Source organism: Electrophorus electricus, chromosome 14 (genome assembly GCF_013358815.1).
Source record: "Electrophorus electricus isolate fEleEle1 chromosome 14, fEleEle1.pri, whole genome shotgun sequence".
NCBI classification, from domain to species: Eukaryota; Metazoa; Chordata; class Actinopteri; order Gymnotiformes; family Gymnotidae; genus Electrophorus; species Electrophorus electricus.
Window position 1 is genome coordinate 16410001 of NC_049548.1, and position 16289 is coordinate 16426289.

General features: G+C 40.7%; 2 protein-coding genes and 1 pseudogene across 2 annotated transcripts; 1 reads left to right on the plus strand and 2 right to left on the minus strand.

Annotated features, from left to right (window-relative positions):
* The window catches only part of LOC113591953, a 12596-nt pseudogene extending 8928 nt beyond the window's left edge, over positions 1–3668 (minus strand).
* A 3051-nt stretch (positions 3669–6719) lies between these two features.
* On the minus strand, positions 6720–9171 carry vkorc1 (vitamin K epoxide reductase complex, subunit 1). The gene is made up of 3 exons (XM_027032665.2): positions 8751–9171; positions 7691–7800; positions 6720–7332 (listed from the first exon to the last, which is right to left on the minus strand). The coding sequence occupies exons 1-3, from the start codon at positions 8939–8941 to the stop codon at positions 7115–7117; spliced, it is 519 nt and encodes a 172-aa protein (XP_026888466.2). The 5' UTR covers positions 8942–9171; the 3' UTR covers positions 6720–7114.
* A 657-nt stretch (positions 9172–9828) lies between these two features.
* mapk7 (mitogen-activated protein kinase 7) lies at positions 9829–16097 on the plus strand. Its single transcript, XM_027032662.2, has 7 exons — positions 9829–9896; positions 10506–10819; positions 11450–11615; positions 11740–13217; positions 14004–15274; positions 15638–15771; positions 15904–16097. The coding sequence occupies exons 1-7, from the start codon at positions 9886–9888 to the stop codon at positions 16055–16057; spliced, it is 3528 nt and encodes a 1175-aa protein (XP_026888463.2). The 5' UTR covers positions 9829–9885; the 3' UTR covers positions 16058–16097.
* The last annotated feature ends 192 nt before the right edge of the window (positions 16098–16289 follow it).

The window sequence follows — 16289 nt, forward strand, 5'->3', positions numbered from 1 at the left end:
AGTATGTTTGGAGGGCGTATGTTGGAGTCTTACGAGATAATGCAGTGTGCTGCAGTAAGCACCCATTCACTGCTGATCAGGGATCCGCCACATATATGAGCCTTGTCCCAGTGCAGACCCAGTGCATTATCACCCCCAGCAATACGGCTGTTCAGAGGAGCAACACCACAGCCTGGGGAAAAGGACATTTTTTCATATTATAGATACAGGCATAAAAAAGGCAAAGCTTCTTCATTACTTTCAATTTTAATGTGCATTTTAACACTTGTATGTGTGTAGCAAATAACACAGTCAATGTGAAGTGAGAAATGTAGGTAGTGACACCATCAGTGTTATACACAGGCTTTTATTTACATAAGATAGAAGATTATGATACATTTATTTATAGTCATCATGTTGTCAAGACATCTCTTTTGGTGTCCTGAAATAAGACCATTCTTGGGAATCTTTAGATATATTCTAAGAAAACCTCCATGTAAAAAGTCTTCACAATAATTAATAAACCTGAACTGCATTTTACCTGCTTTTGCTTCATCCACCAGTCCTTAAGAAAAAAGAGAGAAGCGTAATGCAGTATGGCCTTGCATTTCATTCTAACAGTGATTTAAAATCAATTAAAAATGGAAAGATTTGTGTTTGTGACCTAATGGAATTACTTAAAAAACAAATGTGTATATATACATTTTATAAAATCGTATGTATGTATATATATATTAATTGCTGTGGTGAATCAGCAGGTAATTAAATTTCTTTGCAATTGTGTGTGGATTTTGGCAGTCTATTTAAATGCAGACTTCTCTTTCAGTATGTTCCTGGAACCATAGAGAGACTCACTACACACAGCTCAACCACTGAACAGTGATCATGAATGCTAGCCTGCCTTTGGGCCCTTTGTGTGTGTGTGTGTGTGTGTGTGTGTGTGTGTGTGTGTGTGTGTGTGTGTGTGTGTGTGTGTGTGTGATAATAAAATTATGTGGATGTAAGTAAAGGCTTTTGAATCCTAAGTCTAGTCATTTACACACTGTAACCTTAAAAAATTGTAACTTTTAGTCTGATACCGATCAAATATCACATAACCATGAGGAAGAGGTTGTGCTACTACAAGTGAATAAAAACAAGCTAAGACAGTAAAAATGCACTTACTCAACATCATCATTAGCATGTAACAAAGACGATTTTCCATTTCAGACTTAAGGGAATGTTACTACTAAGAAAGATGGAAAATGGAACAAATTATCATATGTAGAGAAAGTGAAAACTAGAATGAAAGAATGCTGAATGCAAGTTTGTATAGAAAGTTCATTGATGCATGAGAGAGACCTAAAGTAAAACCTGTTATAGTGCCTTATCACTGTATTGTGCCACCATCACTGTAACAGTAAATATTAAAGTAAATATTCAGAGAAGACGAAGACAAAATGTCCAAGACAAAAAATGTTTCAGAATGGGAAACTAGCTCACGCATTTCAGCCAAAATAGGCTTTTTGCTCACACAAATATAAAATGTGTCTATGTCAGTGAACACCATTTTCCCATTTGTTTCACTATCACATTCAATATCAAACATCAATAGTTTCAGCAATAGCAATGAAATATGTCATGCCAAATGTTTTTGAATGCAGCTTACCTTGCTGATAATCAGTCTTCTTTTAATACAGAAGGAACATAGAGGATTTATTTATCCTGTGCTTTAATGATTTTCCAACAATGTCTGTCTGTTTATGTTTATAAAAGGAAGGGTCATGATGAGGTTTTTCAATGCTCTCTTGTACTGGACACACAGGAGGAGAAGGAAATTGCCAGATTTTAATGTAATGAAAGTTTGGTAATCCTGTATTTGTAATGCATTATAAATGCATTAATAATGCATTATATGGCATATTTATAATGCCTGCCATAAGCCTATATAATTACTCATTAGTAGTAAAAGCTACATGCCCAATGCCTAATAAACCAAACTTCATAAACTGAGGTTTTATGAAGAATTAGAGCAGTTGTTCATAAGAACATTAGACATATTTAGCTATATTCTTGTTGTAATGCATTATAACAGGTTCTGATCTACTTTAGTTTATCTTTGAAGATAATGCCATGTACTGTGATCAAATCTGGTATATATTGAATATATATATATATTCAGTATTAAATTCCAAGTCGGTCAATATTGACCATGCCAAAAAAGTGCAAAAGAAAAAATGGGTTTGATCCTGGCTTTACCCAGAGAGAGATACAGTGAGAATCAGGCTGCTTCCATTTCAATTCTTAAAATTTTATGGTATAAGAAGGTGGTTCATAAGAACAAGGTTAAATAGCAAATATTGGGGACATTAACCGACCTAGAAAAAGAATGGCAAACAGCTGGGGTGAAGTGCATGGCAAGGACAGTTCAAAAAAGGCTCCAGGTGGCAGGGCTAAAGCTAGAAAAAAATTCCTCAGTCAGGCTGAGGTTTGGAAAAGACCACAAGTATTGGACTATAGAGCACTGGAGTGAGGTAATCTTCTCTGATCAGTTCAATTTTATGCTTGGCCTAACACCTGGTCACCTGATGGTTAGATGGAGACCTGGAGAGGCTTGCAAGCTACAGTGTTTCTTGCCCACTGTGACGTTTGGTGGAGGATCTGGAGATGTTTCATCAAGACTGAAATTGGGCAAATTTGTCTTTGTAAACGACACTTGAATGAAGACATGTAGAAGGTTATCATGGAAGAAAACTTGCCTGTTCCCCTCTAACTTAAATCCACCACTCAAAAGTAATTAAACATTGTATTTAGCTAGCTAGCTAACTTTCCACCTAGTCAAACCAACCTTGATTCCTGTTTGTTAGGTAACATTAGTTACTAAGCAGTTTGCTCTTAGGCTTTGTAACTAGCTATGTAATCTAAACTAGTTGGTACCATTGAGTGTTTAACATATTAAGCCAATTTTTGTGTATTTCTTTTTCATTTTATATGTTTACATTTCAAGAGATGGTGTAAACATTATACTGTGCTGCTAGCAGTATATGGTGAATATGGTGAAGATAAAACATTTGGCTGACACAGCTTTCTCAGCTATGAAAAGGGGAGGGGGGGGGGGGGCGTTAGTGCTACTGGCCTGGGCCCATGGAGAGCAGACTAGCTCCTCTGGGACCACTATGTGGATGGTCTAGTGGGTCCGGCTAGGTCTCCAGCTGTTGCTACTGTCATCTCTTCTCTCTCTCTTTTCCAGGTGTAGGTTATGACTATTTGGCAGGTCCACCCAAAGCCTGGGAAGAGGACTGCCTCAAGGGCTTTGCTTCCATGATGGGCTCTCCCTGGGCATCATGCGACGTGTGGGCTGTAGTCTGTCTTGGCAAGTTTGCAACCAGAGCGGACGTGCCCCTCTGTATGTCCTGCAGGGCCAGGGACAAGCCTACAGTTCCTGCCCTTCCAGTAGGTACTTGGTTTGTGCACCTTTTGTGTTTGTCTGCCAACACACCTCTTTGTCTTTGTGTGCTCCTACTGTCCATGTGGGTGCATCATGTTGTCTGTATCGGCTGGGTCCTGCCGAGGCTGCTGTCACCATTGCTTTCTGCTGCATTTCTCGTTCGGTTGAGGCTGCGGCTATCACTGGTCACCACAACGGCTTCGTCGTGGGTGCTGCTGATCATTGCCGAATCTTTGGTCCTGTCAGACCCGCTACGGAGCATCACCGTACTAACCTGGGAGAGGCATAGACTTTGCCTTTCACCTTCACGTGTTGACATACCTCTCTTGATGGTGGCTTCTAGCCCTCCTTATGTTGTGTGGGCCAGAGGCTTTGTCGTGTCACGATGACATGGGGTTCGCTGTCCCGATGGTGGACACCTCGGGAGCCGCTCCCTTGCGGAGGGTACGGTAATGGTACACTCCCTTTCCCACTTATCACATAATATGGCCTGACACATGCAGTGGGTGTTTACTGTTGACTGTTCTCTTTGTGACTGCCCCCTTGTTTGTTACCACGGCCCCTTGTTTGTTACACACTTGTTACACTTTGTTGTTCATTTAGTTTATGTCTGTGTCTAAACTCCTGTGTTGGATAGAATGTTGTTGGTCATTGTAGGTGTTAGCATATGTGTTAATGTTTTTGATGTATCATTCATTGTTTGTAACACACTGCACTGTTTGCTTCATGTGACTGCCATAACGTTTATTGTTTCTCGTCTAGTGTGTATAAATGTCTGTCTTCGTCGAGAAAGGTCCATGTGTCCTGCTCCTTGCCCTGCAGCACTTGGGCAATAAAGCATTATACATTCCATAAACCGCATAATAAATGCAGTTTTCATAGGAATTGTAACCAAATGTTTGTTTTAATATTTCACAGTAAAAAAAAAAGAGAAGTGATAAACAAATGATAAAATAAATGATTTAACATTACTTTTGTACATCACAAAAAAAAAAACTTTACAACAGCACTGTTCTCGCCTACATAGCTTTGATCCCATTTACATTTACATTTACGACATTGAGCAGATGCTCTTATCCAGAGCGACTTATATCCTAGTACAGTACAGTGGGTTACAGAATATTCTAGTGCAGTACAGTAGGTTAGAGTCCAACATATCAATGAACTAGAATACTGTAGAATACAGAAATCTATGCTGATACCTAGAAGTACAAAATACATAAGGTCTATCTTAAACAATGATGAGTGCAATAAACCCCAAAGGACCTTATTAGTTGTACTCATAAGTTTCATAAAGCATTGAAAGCATGACAAAGGAAACAAATAAGTCTTTTCAAAGCCTTTATTGTACACTTAACCATGAATTTCAGAATCTATACTAGATTAGAGTGGTCCAATATATCTCTGTTTAACATTTAATACTTGAAAAATGAATTTAATACCAAACAGTTAATGCTGTAAAGGATTATTGTAAATGATTCTTGTCTAATCTGTTTGTGGCTTGTAAAAACTAGAAGTGAAATTCCTTATCGCATTTTGTTGCCCCATTTCACTGTGTAAGTTAAGGAAGGTATTGTACGTTTAGAAGACTTGAGAAAAATCCAATTGAGAACAGATCATTTAACCTAAAAAGAGATCATATACAAAAGTATACTATATAAAAGTTATTTAATATTTGGACACAAAGGATTTGCACACAATAACTCCATTAAGTTTCCAAAACACCCCACAGCTTTCCCACAGCGTTAAATAAGATTCTTTGTTGAGACATTGCTCTTAGCAGTTTTGGTGGTCATTTGCACTGAATAATTTCTGAGGTCACTGAGATGCAAGCTTAAATAAACAGAACATGCATGCTTGCATAAATATCTTGATAGTTATCCACAAGTTGATGATTTTGGAGGTATTTTCTTGGGAGATGGAAGTTCTCTGCATGTTTCTCTAATTTAGGACCTGTGGGACATCCCAAGTTAGGTCACTACAAATGAACCTGATATATAAGATGCAATGGATGGCAAGCCATAACATTAAGTCCACCATGCATTGTTTTGTGATTCAAAATACCACTGGGGGCTGGAAGGTTTTTTCCTGATAGCCCTTATCACAGAAGGAGCTGTGATACACTAGTGCACACAGGCCTTCCAGTACTGCCCAGCCGATCTGTTTTTCAGCTACAGTTACACACTATAACCATAGGAATAGTCACGTGGAGCAGTAGCAGTGCAGGCACCTTGTAAAGGGCCTTGCAAAATAGGTTTATAAAACAGAGTTGTACATCCACTGGAGTGGTGAATTAAGCATTAGCAAAATAATAATAATAATAATAATAAATGTTCACTAATAGCGCACATAAGTGTACACTTTAAGAACATCAAACCTATAATTGATGGCAAATAGCTGATAGCAAGCATATGCTATGTTTTTAGAAAGAATAAAGCTCTTTGAACTGCTATTGTGTACAAAAGGTGTTATACAGGTTAACTTGACTTGCCTTGTCTTGAAATCTTTTCTTGACCTAATCCCTCTAGACTCCATAGACCCTTTGCTCACTCTTGTAACTATATACCTTTCATGTTAAAATAGTTACTGAATAATTCAGAGTAGTTCCTAAAAATATTACTTAGGAATAAATATATAATACACTTAAACGTTTAGGAGGTTAAATCGTATTTTTTATTGTGTGTGTGTTTTCCTAGTAAACACACTGTATGATAATAAGCACGGATGATAAAATAGTATGAAGAATATTGAAGTATTGATAGAAAATTATTAGATATGTTAAAAATGCTTAGTGATTATGACATAAGAGCTTTTGACTTTGTGCATTTCTTTGCGATTTTCTCATGCTGGGCAGAGTTTGGTGTATACACCCACATTCTGGGACAGAATTCCACTTCACATTAAAAAAGGTGAGTTCTGTAGATATCTTTCAAAACTAAATCAAAGCAATTTTGTCTTGCTCGTAATGTCTTAAAATTACTTATATATTCAGTAATTCCTAAATATTGTAAAACAAAAAAAGGTGTTGTATACTCAAAGTACAATACCAAACTGTCAACTCTACTTATCCCATGTGCAACGAAACATTCTGTCCCTTCTTAGCCACCATATCGTCAAAGTGGTTTTTAGAATCATGCCTGAATATTAATCAGCCACATTCTCCTTCCTACCTTCTGTACACTAAAAATGATCATACTTTCTAGCTCACTTCTCCCTCTTGTGGTCAAAAGCTCTTAGGCCACATTTATGGTTATTATTATTTTTATGTTCCTCTCCTGGCATTGATTATATCTCTCATCCATGTACATCAAAATTATTACAATACATCTTTATTCAAATAAACAAAATATAATATTACATCAGATTACTCACATTGCCTGTCCTTTGATGAAACAGTGTGATCTAGTTCTTATCATACTAATGACAAAAATAGTGCACTGAAAGCTTATAATGTAGTTATTTCAGCAGAAGGAAATTATTGTAATTAGGGTCCTTTCATTTTAAAAACCTTGCTCTATCATTTGTAATCAAGTTGGTTAATCATAGTTATTTTTGTATGGCTCATTCATCCTTTAACTAAGAGGGATTAATCTAGGGCTGTTTGGATTCTACTATCACTCAATAAGGGCTGTATCTACTTCTCTTTTATACACACAGACAGCATGCAAACGAGAAACCGAGAGATAAACTGGACCCTCCTCATATTTCTCATCCAGTCTTTTCTTTCTTCAGTGTTCCCTTGAGCCCTGTCCTCCTCTTCAGGTTGGTGTACAAGAGAGCAAAGTTGATAATGTAGGTTGAGACACATACAACGCAAAAGTCTCCCAGCACCAGAACCAGAATAGCAGCCAAGTATACAGAGCCGACTACCGAAAAACAGGACATCATTACCAAAAGGAGTGCTGCTTTACTGGATGCAATCTGACCTGCAAAAAGTCAAAGACAACCAAAGCAACACTTATATAGGCATTTTAATACTAATGGACATTGCATTAATAACACATCTCTTTGCATTGCCAGTTGTTTCTATGGCAGTAGTGAAACTCTTGCAACTTTAGAAACCCATGTGATGTTATGAATTAAACATGAAACCAAGCAAAGAGTTGACCAAGAATTAACAAAATAACAATATCAAGAATTCTACAGGTGTTCCTAGATGTTTATAGGTTATTTGCAGATATTTACAGACAATTGTGTGATTCTGCGTTATCTAAATATCTCTAAATATGTTACTTTAAGTGTAATTGCAAACAAATGTATGAATCACAGTGACTGATCACTTACCCAGGCCTAGCTGTAGAATGTAGAAAATGATGCCCAGCAGACTGTTGGGTTGGTTAAGAGCACTGTCCTTTCCAACAAAGAGCTGTACAAGTCCAAAACCACGCCCCCACCTGAAAAAACACATATATACACACAAAATGTTACTGACCCAGTCAACAAGCAGTCAATGTTGAAGACCCTTCACAACAGAGGGATGAATCACATCCTTCGCTGCTCTGCTAGGCTGTGTCACTCATAATAAAGAGTAGCACAATAAAGAGCCTTCACTACACTAAAGGAGGCAGCTCATTTCACAAAGTCACTACTCACTGCAAGTATAGGCTGTCGGTGTGATTAGGAGTACCATATAGAGATTTGTGGACAGTGATAATGTTAGCATTGTTTTGTCAATCGATATACAGATCGCATTTGATTCGATCTGTTTACACTGGGCAGTAATAAGGTTCTCAAGAATGGTGTATTTTGACAGCATTTGGTGTATATTTTATCATGGAGCTGAGAGGGAGTGTTATGTTGGTGGTTCGGTTTAGCTTTATCAAGGCTCTTCTTTTGCTGTTAGGTCTCAGTGAGTATGTTGGATTTTAGCTATCTCCTTTGAGGAAGTTTTTTTGTGGGACTCTTTGTAGCTGTTGATACTGCTTTTTTCAAATGATACATCTTGTGTATCCCTAAAAATCACTAAATTGGGGGGGGGGGGGGGGGGGGTGTTTGTTTTTCAAGAAAAGCTTGTACCAGGACTAGTGTGCTTGTACAGTGTGTAAAATTTAGAACACGGCAATAATAATAATCATCATCATCACCATCATCATCATCATCATACAGTATTCTTTGAATGTTTATAGGTTATTTATGAAATGTCCAATAGCCTCTTACTGTAGTCACACACGTGTAGTTTGAAGTCACACACGTAGTTTTATGTTTTGAGAATGTTGGTTACTTCGGTTCAGAGAATTATCATCGCATCATCTACAGCTTTAACGATTTCCAATGACAGCGGCGTATCGGAAACTTAACGAACACGACACACATAGACACCTTTAAACAAAAACTTGTGACATACCTTGAAGTGAAGACCTTAGAGCAGCTGACTGATTCGGCCAGATCGCACATCGCACGATATTCTGGGTTGTTCTCCCGGGACAGTTCTACGTGTAACGCGTAAACTGAAAGAACAAAACCTAAACAGCAAAGTAAAACGCGAACATACTTTTCCCATTTTGGAATTCCGACAGGTAAGCTGCGCGAATGCATTGCGATACCAAAACACTAAAACGGAGTATGTGACCTTCTCAACCACCTACAAAGCTGTAGGGTAATGTCTATAATTCCGCTTTGAAACGGCTATGCCTATTTTATACGCAAGCGTCTCCAAAATTCAGGTCACCTTATTTTGTAAAAGGCTTTTTCTAGTTTGTTGTTCTTGACCTCGAAATTTAACAGAAACCTCTCTGCAACGTGGAATAGACTGGACCAAGTGCTGTGATTGGATGTTGACGATGATGCGCTGCGTGTTTTGATTGGACGGGTAGACAGATGTGGCCAGTTGTGGGACTCTGTATTGTACTTCGTTGCGAAACACAAGGCCTATTTTTCATAAAATGTTCGATGTTATTTAGGCTTACGTATTGTATTTAATCCCCAAACCCATGAGGGGTAAAACAAAACCATCAAGCAAAAGCAAAAACGATAGTAGCTATATCACTCGCGGTCCGAGATTCTATCTCTCTATATTTACAATTCACACAATCTGTAGTGGGAGGAGCCTCGTCTCAGTTTACCGTGTACAATATGTAAACAGTAGCAAGCTAAGGTTAGTCAGTTTACTAGGTAAGAATATTTTAAATGGCTTCAGCTTGTTTATCATACGATTATATATTATCCCACTGACGGACTGTCAGGCACTATGCTAAGTAGGAGTTATGTTTGAACGTTCGGCGTGACTGAGCGCTGATAATTACCCGATAATGTTAATTTCGGTCGGCACCGCCCAAAGAATAACCCTATTCTACGACGAAAAGAGCCCACCCCTGTAGATACTATTGGGTTTTCCGCACACAAACCTGCAATCAATTGGACGTTCGCGTTGCCGTTCAAACACAATACGGAAGAATACTAGGAAGTAAAATAGATTTGCCATAGCCTAACGAAAAGCAGACATGCTTTGACAGAAGCGTTGGGAAGTATCAGTATCCCGAATGGTTATCAGGTATGTTATATTCTTTTATTTATTGATTTGTATTTCCTCAGACTGGTGTTATTAGAGCAGTAACGAAAAGGCAATACACATCTCGTTTGTAGCTTTTTTTTTTTGTTGCGATGGGATCACGCCCCTAGGCTAAAAAGAATGAGAGTTGAATGGCGCTCGTTCTGCCTTATACTGAAACACGCAGCGTGATCTGTTCATCATCATCATCATCATCATCATCATCATTGTTCATTCATTACGCTACTATTACGAAGCTCTAAACTTGGGTTCTTTTTAAAAAATGTCCTCGGTCTTGTGCTGTTACATCTTAGCGATCTGTTATGTTCAAACAATAGAGCAAGCTAGTTTTAGAGTACAGCAGGCTTCGATACGCAAGTATATGCAACATTGTTGCATTTTGGTTAAAAGTCACGCTAGTGACCAGTGTATTTCGACCGTCTGTTTTCCCTGTTAGTTTATTAATTATTTGCAGGTACCTAGCATCTAACTGAACGATAAGATAGTTATCCTGTAACAGCATGGAAACAATAACCTCAGAAGTGCCATGATGCCAATGATAAACCATGCCCACAGGTGTTACATTCTCACAGTTTCTTTGTTGTGATTCAGGATGTCATCCACCGAGGTAGAGAAAACAGACGATGCAGAACCAGCAGCAGTACATAACGCCTTTGACGCCGACAGCAAGAAGGAGACCAATGGTGACCAGAGCCATCAGGCTCCAGCGGCAGAAGTTCAACCTCAGCCTGCCAGTGACACGGCCACCACTGCAGACACAAGTACTGTGGCAGCTAAAAATCTGGCGCTGCTTAAAGCCCATTCTTTAGATGTGAAGTTTGAAGTTGGCGAGGAGTATGACATAATCGAAACCATCGGCACAGGGGCCTATGGCGTTGTTTCGTCTGCCAGGAGGCGGGACAATGGTAGGTACTCTTGAGACTCTAGAATGTTGTGGAAGTGAGGTTATGAGCATTTCAGAATGTTAAAGTTCAGGAATTACTTGCTTACTTTAAGTTAAGAATTGATTGTCAGTACTGCAAATAATGGTTTTTACACCATTATAAATTCTGTCCAGGTCAGCTCTTCTTGATCTCAGCTCATTATACAAACAGAACAATGGTTTCATATGGCAAAAAGACTTGAGAGCTTTCCTGAGTCTCTGTTTCTTTTTGACACTGTCTCTTCATAAATCATAAATCCAATAATGCAGTTTATTTAGGTTAGACCTGTTTGATTCAAATACACATAATTAATATGCATGGTATACTGGTTCTTCCTAGAAAATCAGTGAATTAAGTAAATTGAACCAAACCAAGGTGGCAATGTGAAATCAAATCAAAGCCATGTCGGCCTGAGAGGTTGAGTCTATAACTGTACTTTATAAACACTAAATATCATTGGACATTGTTGTCTAAGAAAGTGTGGGCATCCCGCTAAGTAGACCTTGTACCATGCTTGAGACCTTTAAGTGAATACAACATTATTTGTGGATCTTTTCTGTCCCATGAGCAGTAAATGTTTTCACTAATTCACAAATACAATTTTGTACGCAGGCCAGCAGGTGGCAATAAAGAAAATTCCTAATGCCTTTGAGGTGGTGACAAATGCTAAGCGCACACTCAGAGAGCTCAAGATCCTGAAACACTTTAAACATGACAACATTATCGCAATTAAGGATATTCTTCAGCCTGCTGTACCTCATTCTGCCTTCAAATCTGTGTAAGTATGAGCAGCGTTGCATGCACACACGTTTTCATACACACCGTAGCGCTTCAAGGAATGTGAAGTTCCAGAATTCTTTGACTGTTACCTTCTTTCATCCACCCCTCTCTTCTCTTGCTAGTTACGTGGTCCTAGACTTAATGGAGAGCGACCTGCATCAGATCATTCACTCAAGGCAACCGTTGACCCCTGAACACACACGCTACTTCCTGTACCAGCTACTGCGAGGCCTGAAGTACATCCACTCGGCCAACGTGATCCACAGGGACCTCAAGCCGTCCAACCTGCTGGTGAATGAGAACTGTGAGCTGAAGATTGGGGACTTTGGTATGGCACGGGGCCTGAGTGCAGCCCATGCAGATGAGTCTCGCTCATTCATGACCGAGTACGTGGCCACACGCTGGTACCGCGCACCCGAGCTCATGCTCTCCCTACACCACTATAGCCTGGCCATCGACATCTGGTCAGTGGGCTGCATCTTTGCCGAGATGCTGGGTAGGAAGCAGCTCTTCCCAGGGAAACACTATGTGCATCAACTGCAGCTGATCCTCTCCGTGTTGGGCACGCCTCCTGAGACTATCGTGAGGGCAATTGGGGCTGAGAGGGTGCGGTCGTTTGTGCAGAGTCTGCCATCCAAAGCGCCAGTGCCACTCTCCAGGCTGTACCCGCATGCCGAACCGGCTGCCTTGGACCTGCTGGGCGCCATGCTGCGCTTTGACCCACGTGAGAGGATCAGTGTGTGTGAGGCCCTGGAGCACCCCTACCTCGCCAAGTACCATGACTCGGATGATGAGCCAGTGTGTGTGCCGGCCTTTGACTTTGAGTTCGACCGGCAGCCCATGGGCAAGGAGCAGATCAAAGACGCCATCCTGGCTGAGATCCAGGACTTCAACCAGAAGAAGCAGAGCAGCAGGAAAAAGATCCAGTTCAAGCCTCTGCAGAGGTCCAGCACGAGCACAAACTCAGGTCCAGCAGTGGAGGGCTTAGTTAATAATTCACATCCAGCAGTGTCACACACTAACAATCCCCCAAACACTACAGACACTCAGCAACAGCAGCAGAAACAGGATCAGAATTTGGCAGCTACGATGCAAATCATGACCAACTCTGTCCATTCCTTTTGTAAGCATCCCCCACATCCTCAGCATCTCACTCATGTTTTGCCGCCGTTAGCACAGGCAGGAAATTGTCAGGATGTTGACATGCCCAGCGCAAACTCTGATGGCCAACCAGAAACCATAGACCTTACCACGCCCATATCAATCCAAGGCACACCGCCTTGTGACCCAATGAGAGACTGCACAAAGAAGGAGGAGCCTGTTTCAGCAAATCAGGTTTCTCTAGGACAAATTCGGAACCGCCCACTCCTACAGATGACCTCTAAATCACTTCCCTCCAATATTCCTCAGGCAGGTCCTTCACTTTCACTCTCCCAGTCCCAGGCTCAGTCCCTCTCTCAGTCACTTTCTCGCTCACTTGGAAAAGGGGGAAAGGCAACAATTGGGGAAACTACCAGAAAGGAAGGAGCAATTTCAGATGACACCAAAGCAGCTCTCAAGGCAGCTTTGCTTAAGTCTGCCCTGAGGCAAAAGGCTCGAGGTACATGGACCTGCACACGCATATGTATGTATGTATGTATGTATGTATGTGTATGTGTGTGTGTGTGTGTGTGTTTGTGTGGGTGGATGTGTGTGTGTGTGTGTGTGTGCGCGTCATATATATATATATATATATATATATATATATATATATATATATATATATATATATATATATACATACATTTTGATGTTTTTGGGTTTTTTGGGGGGTTTTTTATTTTTTTTACAGGATTTATTTTGTCCTCAGGTTTTCTCTTTAATCCCTTCAAACTGATTCTTCACAGTGCACTACTGCATAGTTTTGTAGTTTTACAGTTATATAGTGACAGGGTAGATAGTGTTTTGTTTTTTGTTTTGTTTTTTTAATCATGGCTGTACTCCTACTAACTAAACTTATAATTGTATTAGCTTTTAATTCTTCCTCAAAGTTTTTTTTTTTGCTTTGCCTGAACTAATGAAGCCTACTCACGTGATTCAAGTAGAAATACAGTAAACAAAATCTGAAAACAGAAGCACACAGGGGTATGAGGTTTATTTAATAATTAAGCTTAATAAGTCTTCATCTTTCCTTTTTCATTTTCTTGATTTTTCATTTAACTTGGTTAAGTGTATGAATTAAAGGCAGATAAGCCTGTCATTCACTCTCATGTAACAGACTTATATTGCACTTTTAAGGCTTAGAAAAAATGCAGTGCCAACAAAATTGACAACCCTTAACCTTTTAAGAAAATGTAATATGCTTTAAAGATCAAAAAACCAGATAATTTCTCTCTTTGATTCGCAGATGGAAGTTCTGCAGCACTGTATGTAGACCTGAGTGGATCATCCTCCTTGATTTCCTCTGTTGGTCCAGAACACCGGAGACCTGTTACTGCACAAGAGAGGCAAAGAGAAAGGGAAGAGAAGCGAAGGAAAAAACAGGAACGGGCAATGGAGAAAAAGAGGAAACTGAAAGAGAAGGAGAAAAAGGAGGGGAAACAAGGAGAGTCTCTGGGTGGCGTCTTGTTAAGCGACAATGATAAGAAGCTGTTGGAGCGTTGGGGGCGAATGGTGGACAGCCGAGTGGACAAATCACAGGCTACCGATGGCAACACTGCCAAGTCCAGTGACAGTAAGGGAGGGTCCTGTCAGATACAAGCAGCACTAGGGAAAAGCCTGATGAAGATGTCCGCGGACCCAGCAGAATCAGTCAAACCTGCCAAACAGACAAATGAGTTGCAGGCCTTCAAAACATCCCAACCAGTAGTTCCTCCAATTGGACAGTGTGTGGCATCTGGAATGTTCCATCCACCTACCACTTTCAATTCCCTGCCACTCTCCTTAGGCTCAACTCAGAACGGGGACATTGGAATGGTGGCAGTTGGCGGAGGTGGAGGTGTGGGTGTGGTTGATAATGGTGGTGCTCTGAGTATAGTTGGAGGAGGGACTATTAGTGTGGTGACTACCCCATGTGCATTTGCCAAAAGTGACATCTTAAAACCCCAACCTCACACTCAGTTACTTGGTGGTGGAACCATATTCACCACTCTAGAGAACTGGACAGGAACTCAGGCCAGTACAGGAACATCTCAGCAACCACAGACCCAGCACCAACCTCAGCAGATCCCGCTGTTCCCCTCCCTACATGTGAGCCATCCAGCTCACAGTAGCTTCCCACAGCAGCCCGCTTCTCATGGTCAAATGCAGCCTCTTCCGAACACCAGACCAGCTCAATCTCTCTCACACACCCAAACACCTAGTGCTAACCCTCCATTCAAGCTGCTTTCGTCAGACACTTTCATCACTAAGCCTCCGTCCCTAACCCCCAATGGGACTGCAAGTGTCGGTGTGCAGGACACCAGCACACTTCTCTCTAACCAGGACTCAGTAGGTGCTCCTCAGCCCCTGGAAAAGTTGTGCTCAGTCCTGGGAGATCAGCAGAATTCCCAGCAGCCTTCTCACGGGCCTCCTGGAACAACTGCCCAAACTTGCCTGAGCCTCTCAGACACAGAACCACCAGGGACCAGCAGGGCCCCAGATATCCACACGGTTACACTACAGCTATCTAAGTCACAGGTGTGGGGTTGTCCAAGCAGTGTTAGAAATAAACACGAATAACCTTGACATTTGTGTTTTTGGATAACATTATACTACCACTCTTTTATATTTTGACTGTACACGTAACTGTAGTGTAATATATTAATTAACAGTGTAACAATGCTTTGACATACTACACTGGTAATATGCACTGGTAATACTTTTCATTAAATAATCTCATTGTGAGTCAATGCATTTTTACATATTGTTACTCAATAGATTCTCTGTAATTAATGTTATATGCAACTAATGTTGGTAATGTAATTTTTGTGTATGGTCTCATCCTATTCTTCCCTCTCAATATTCAGGCTTTCAGACTGTCTCTGCTCCTCTCTCTGCCAGGTTGAGGATGTTTTACCCCCCGTTTTTTCAGTAACCCCTAAAGGCAGTGGGGCAGGATATGGTGTTGGCTTCGACCTTGATGACCTCCTCACCCAGTCTCTCACTGACCTCCAGCATTCAGACCTCAGAGAAAGGTTGGCTTAACACCTAACATCTGAGAATACACACACACATTTTAAAATGTAGTTTGCATTTACAGTACCTAATGTTCTTAAAATGTCAGCTAACTAGTGTTTAAAAATGTACACGTCCTTTTTTCATATCAGTCACAATGACTCCGCGCCCCTATCAGCATCCTTGCTGTCGGATTGGCTTGAGGTGCATCGCATGACCCCAGCTGACTTGGAATCGCTTCAGCAGGAGCTCCAGCTTGGATCTCCCATGATTCTTTCCGACAACTCCACCCTCCCTGAGGCCTGATTCCTATATTCGTACCCCACACCTTCCACCTTTCCATCACATTTTTGGTGAAGTGAGAAAAGTGAACAAACATGCATCACAGTAGCATTGCTGCTAGTGTTAGGGTAGACTGGTACCCAGTACTCTCATAGGTTAAGTGATTTCCTTATTCAGCACCTTATATTCCACCTAAGATAATGTTTTGTTCATCCAACATAAGGGCAGACTATACTGCATACAGGCTTTTTAAAAG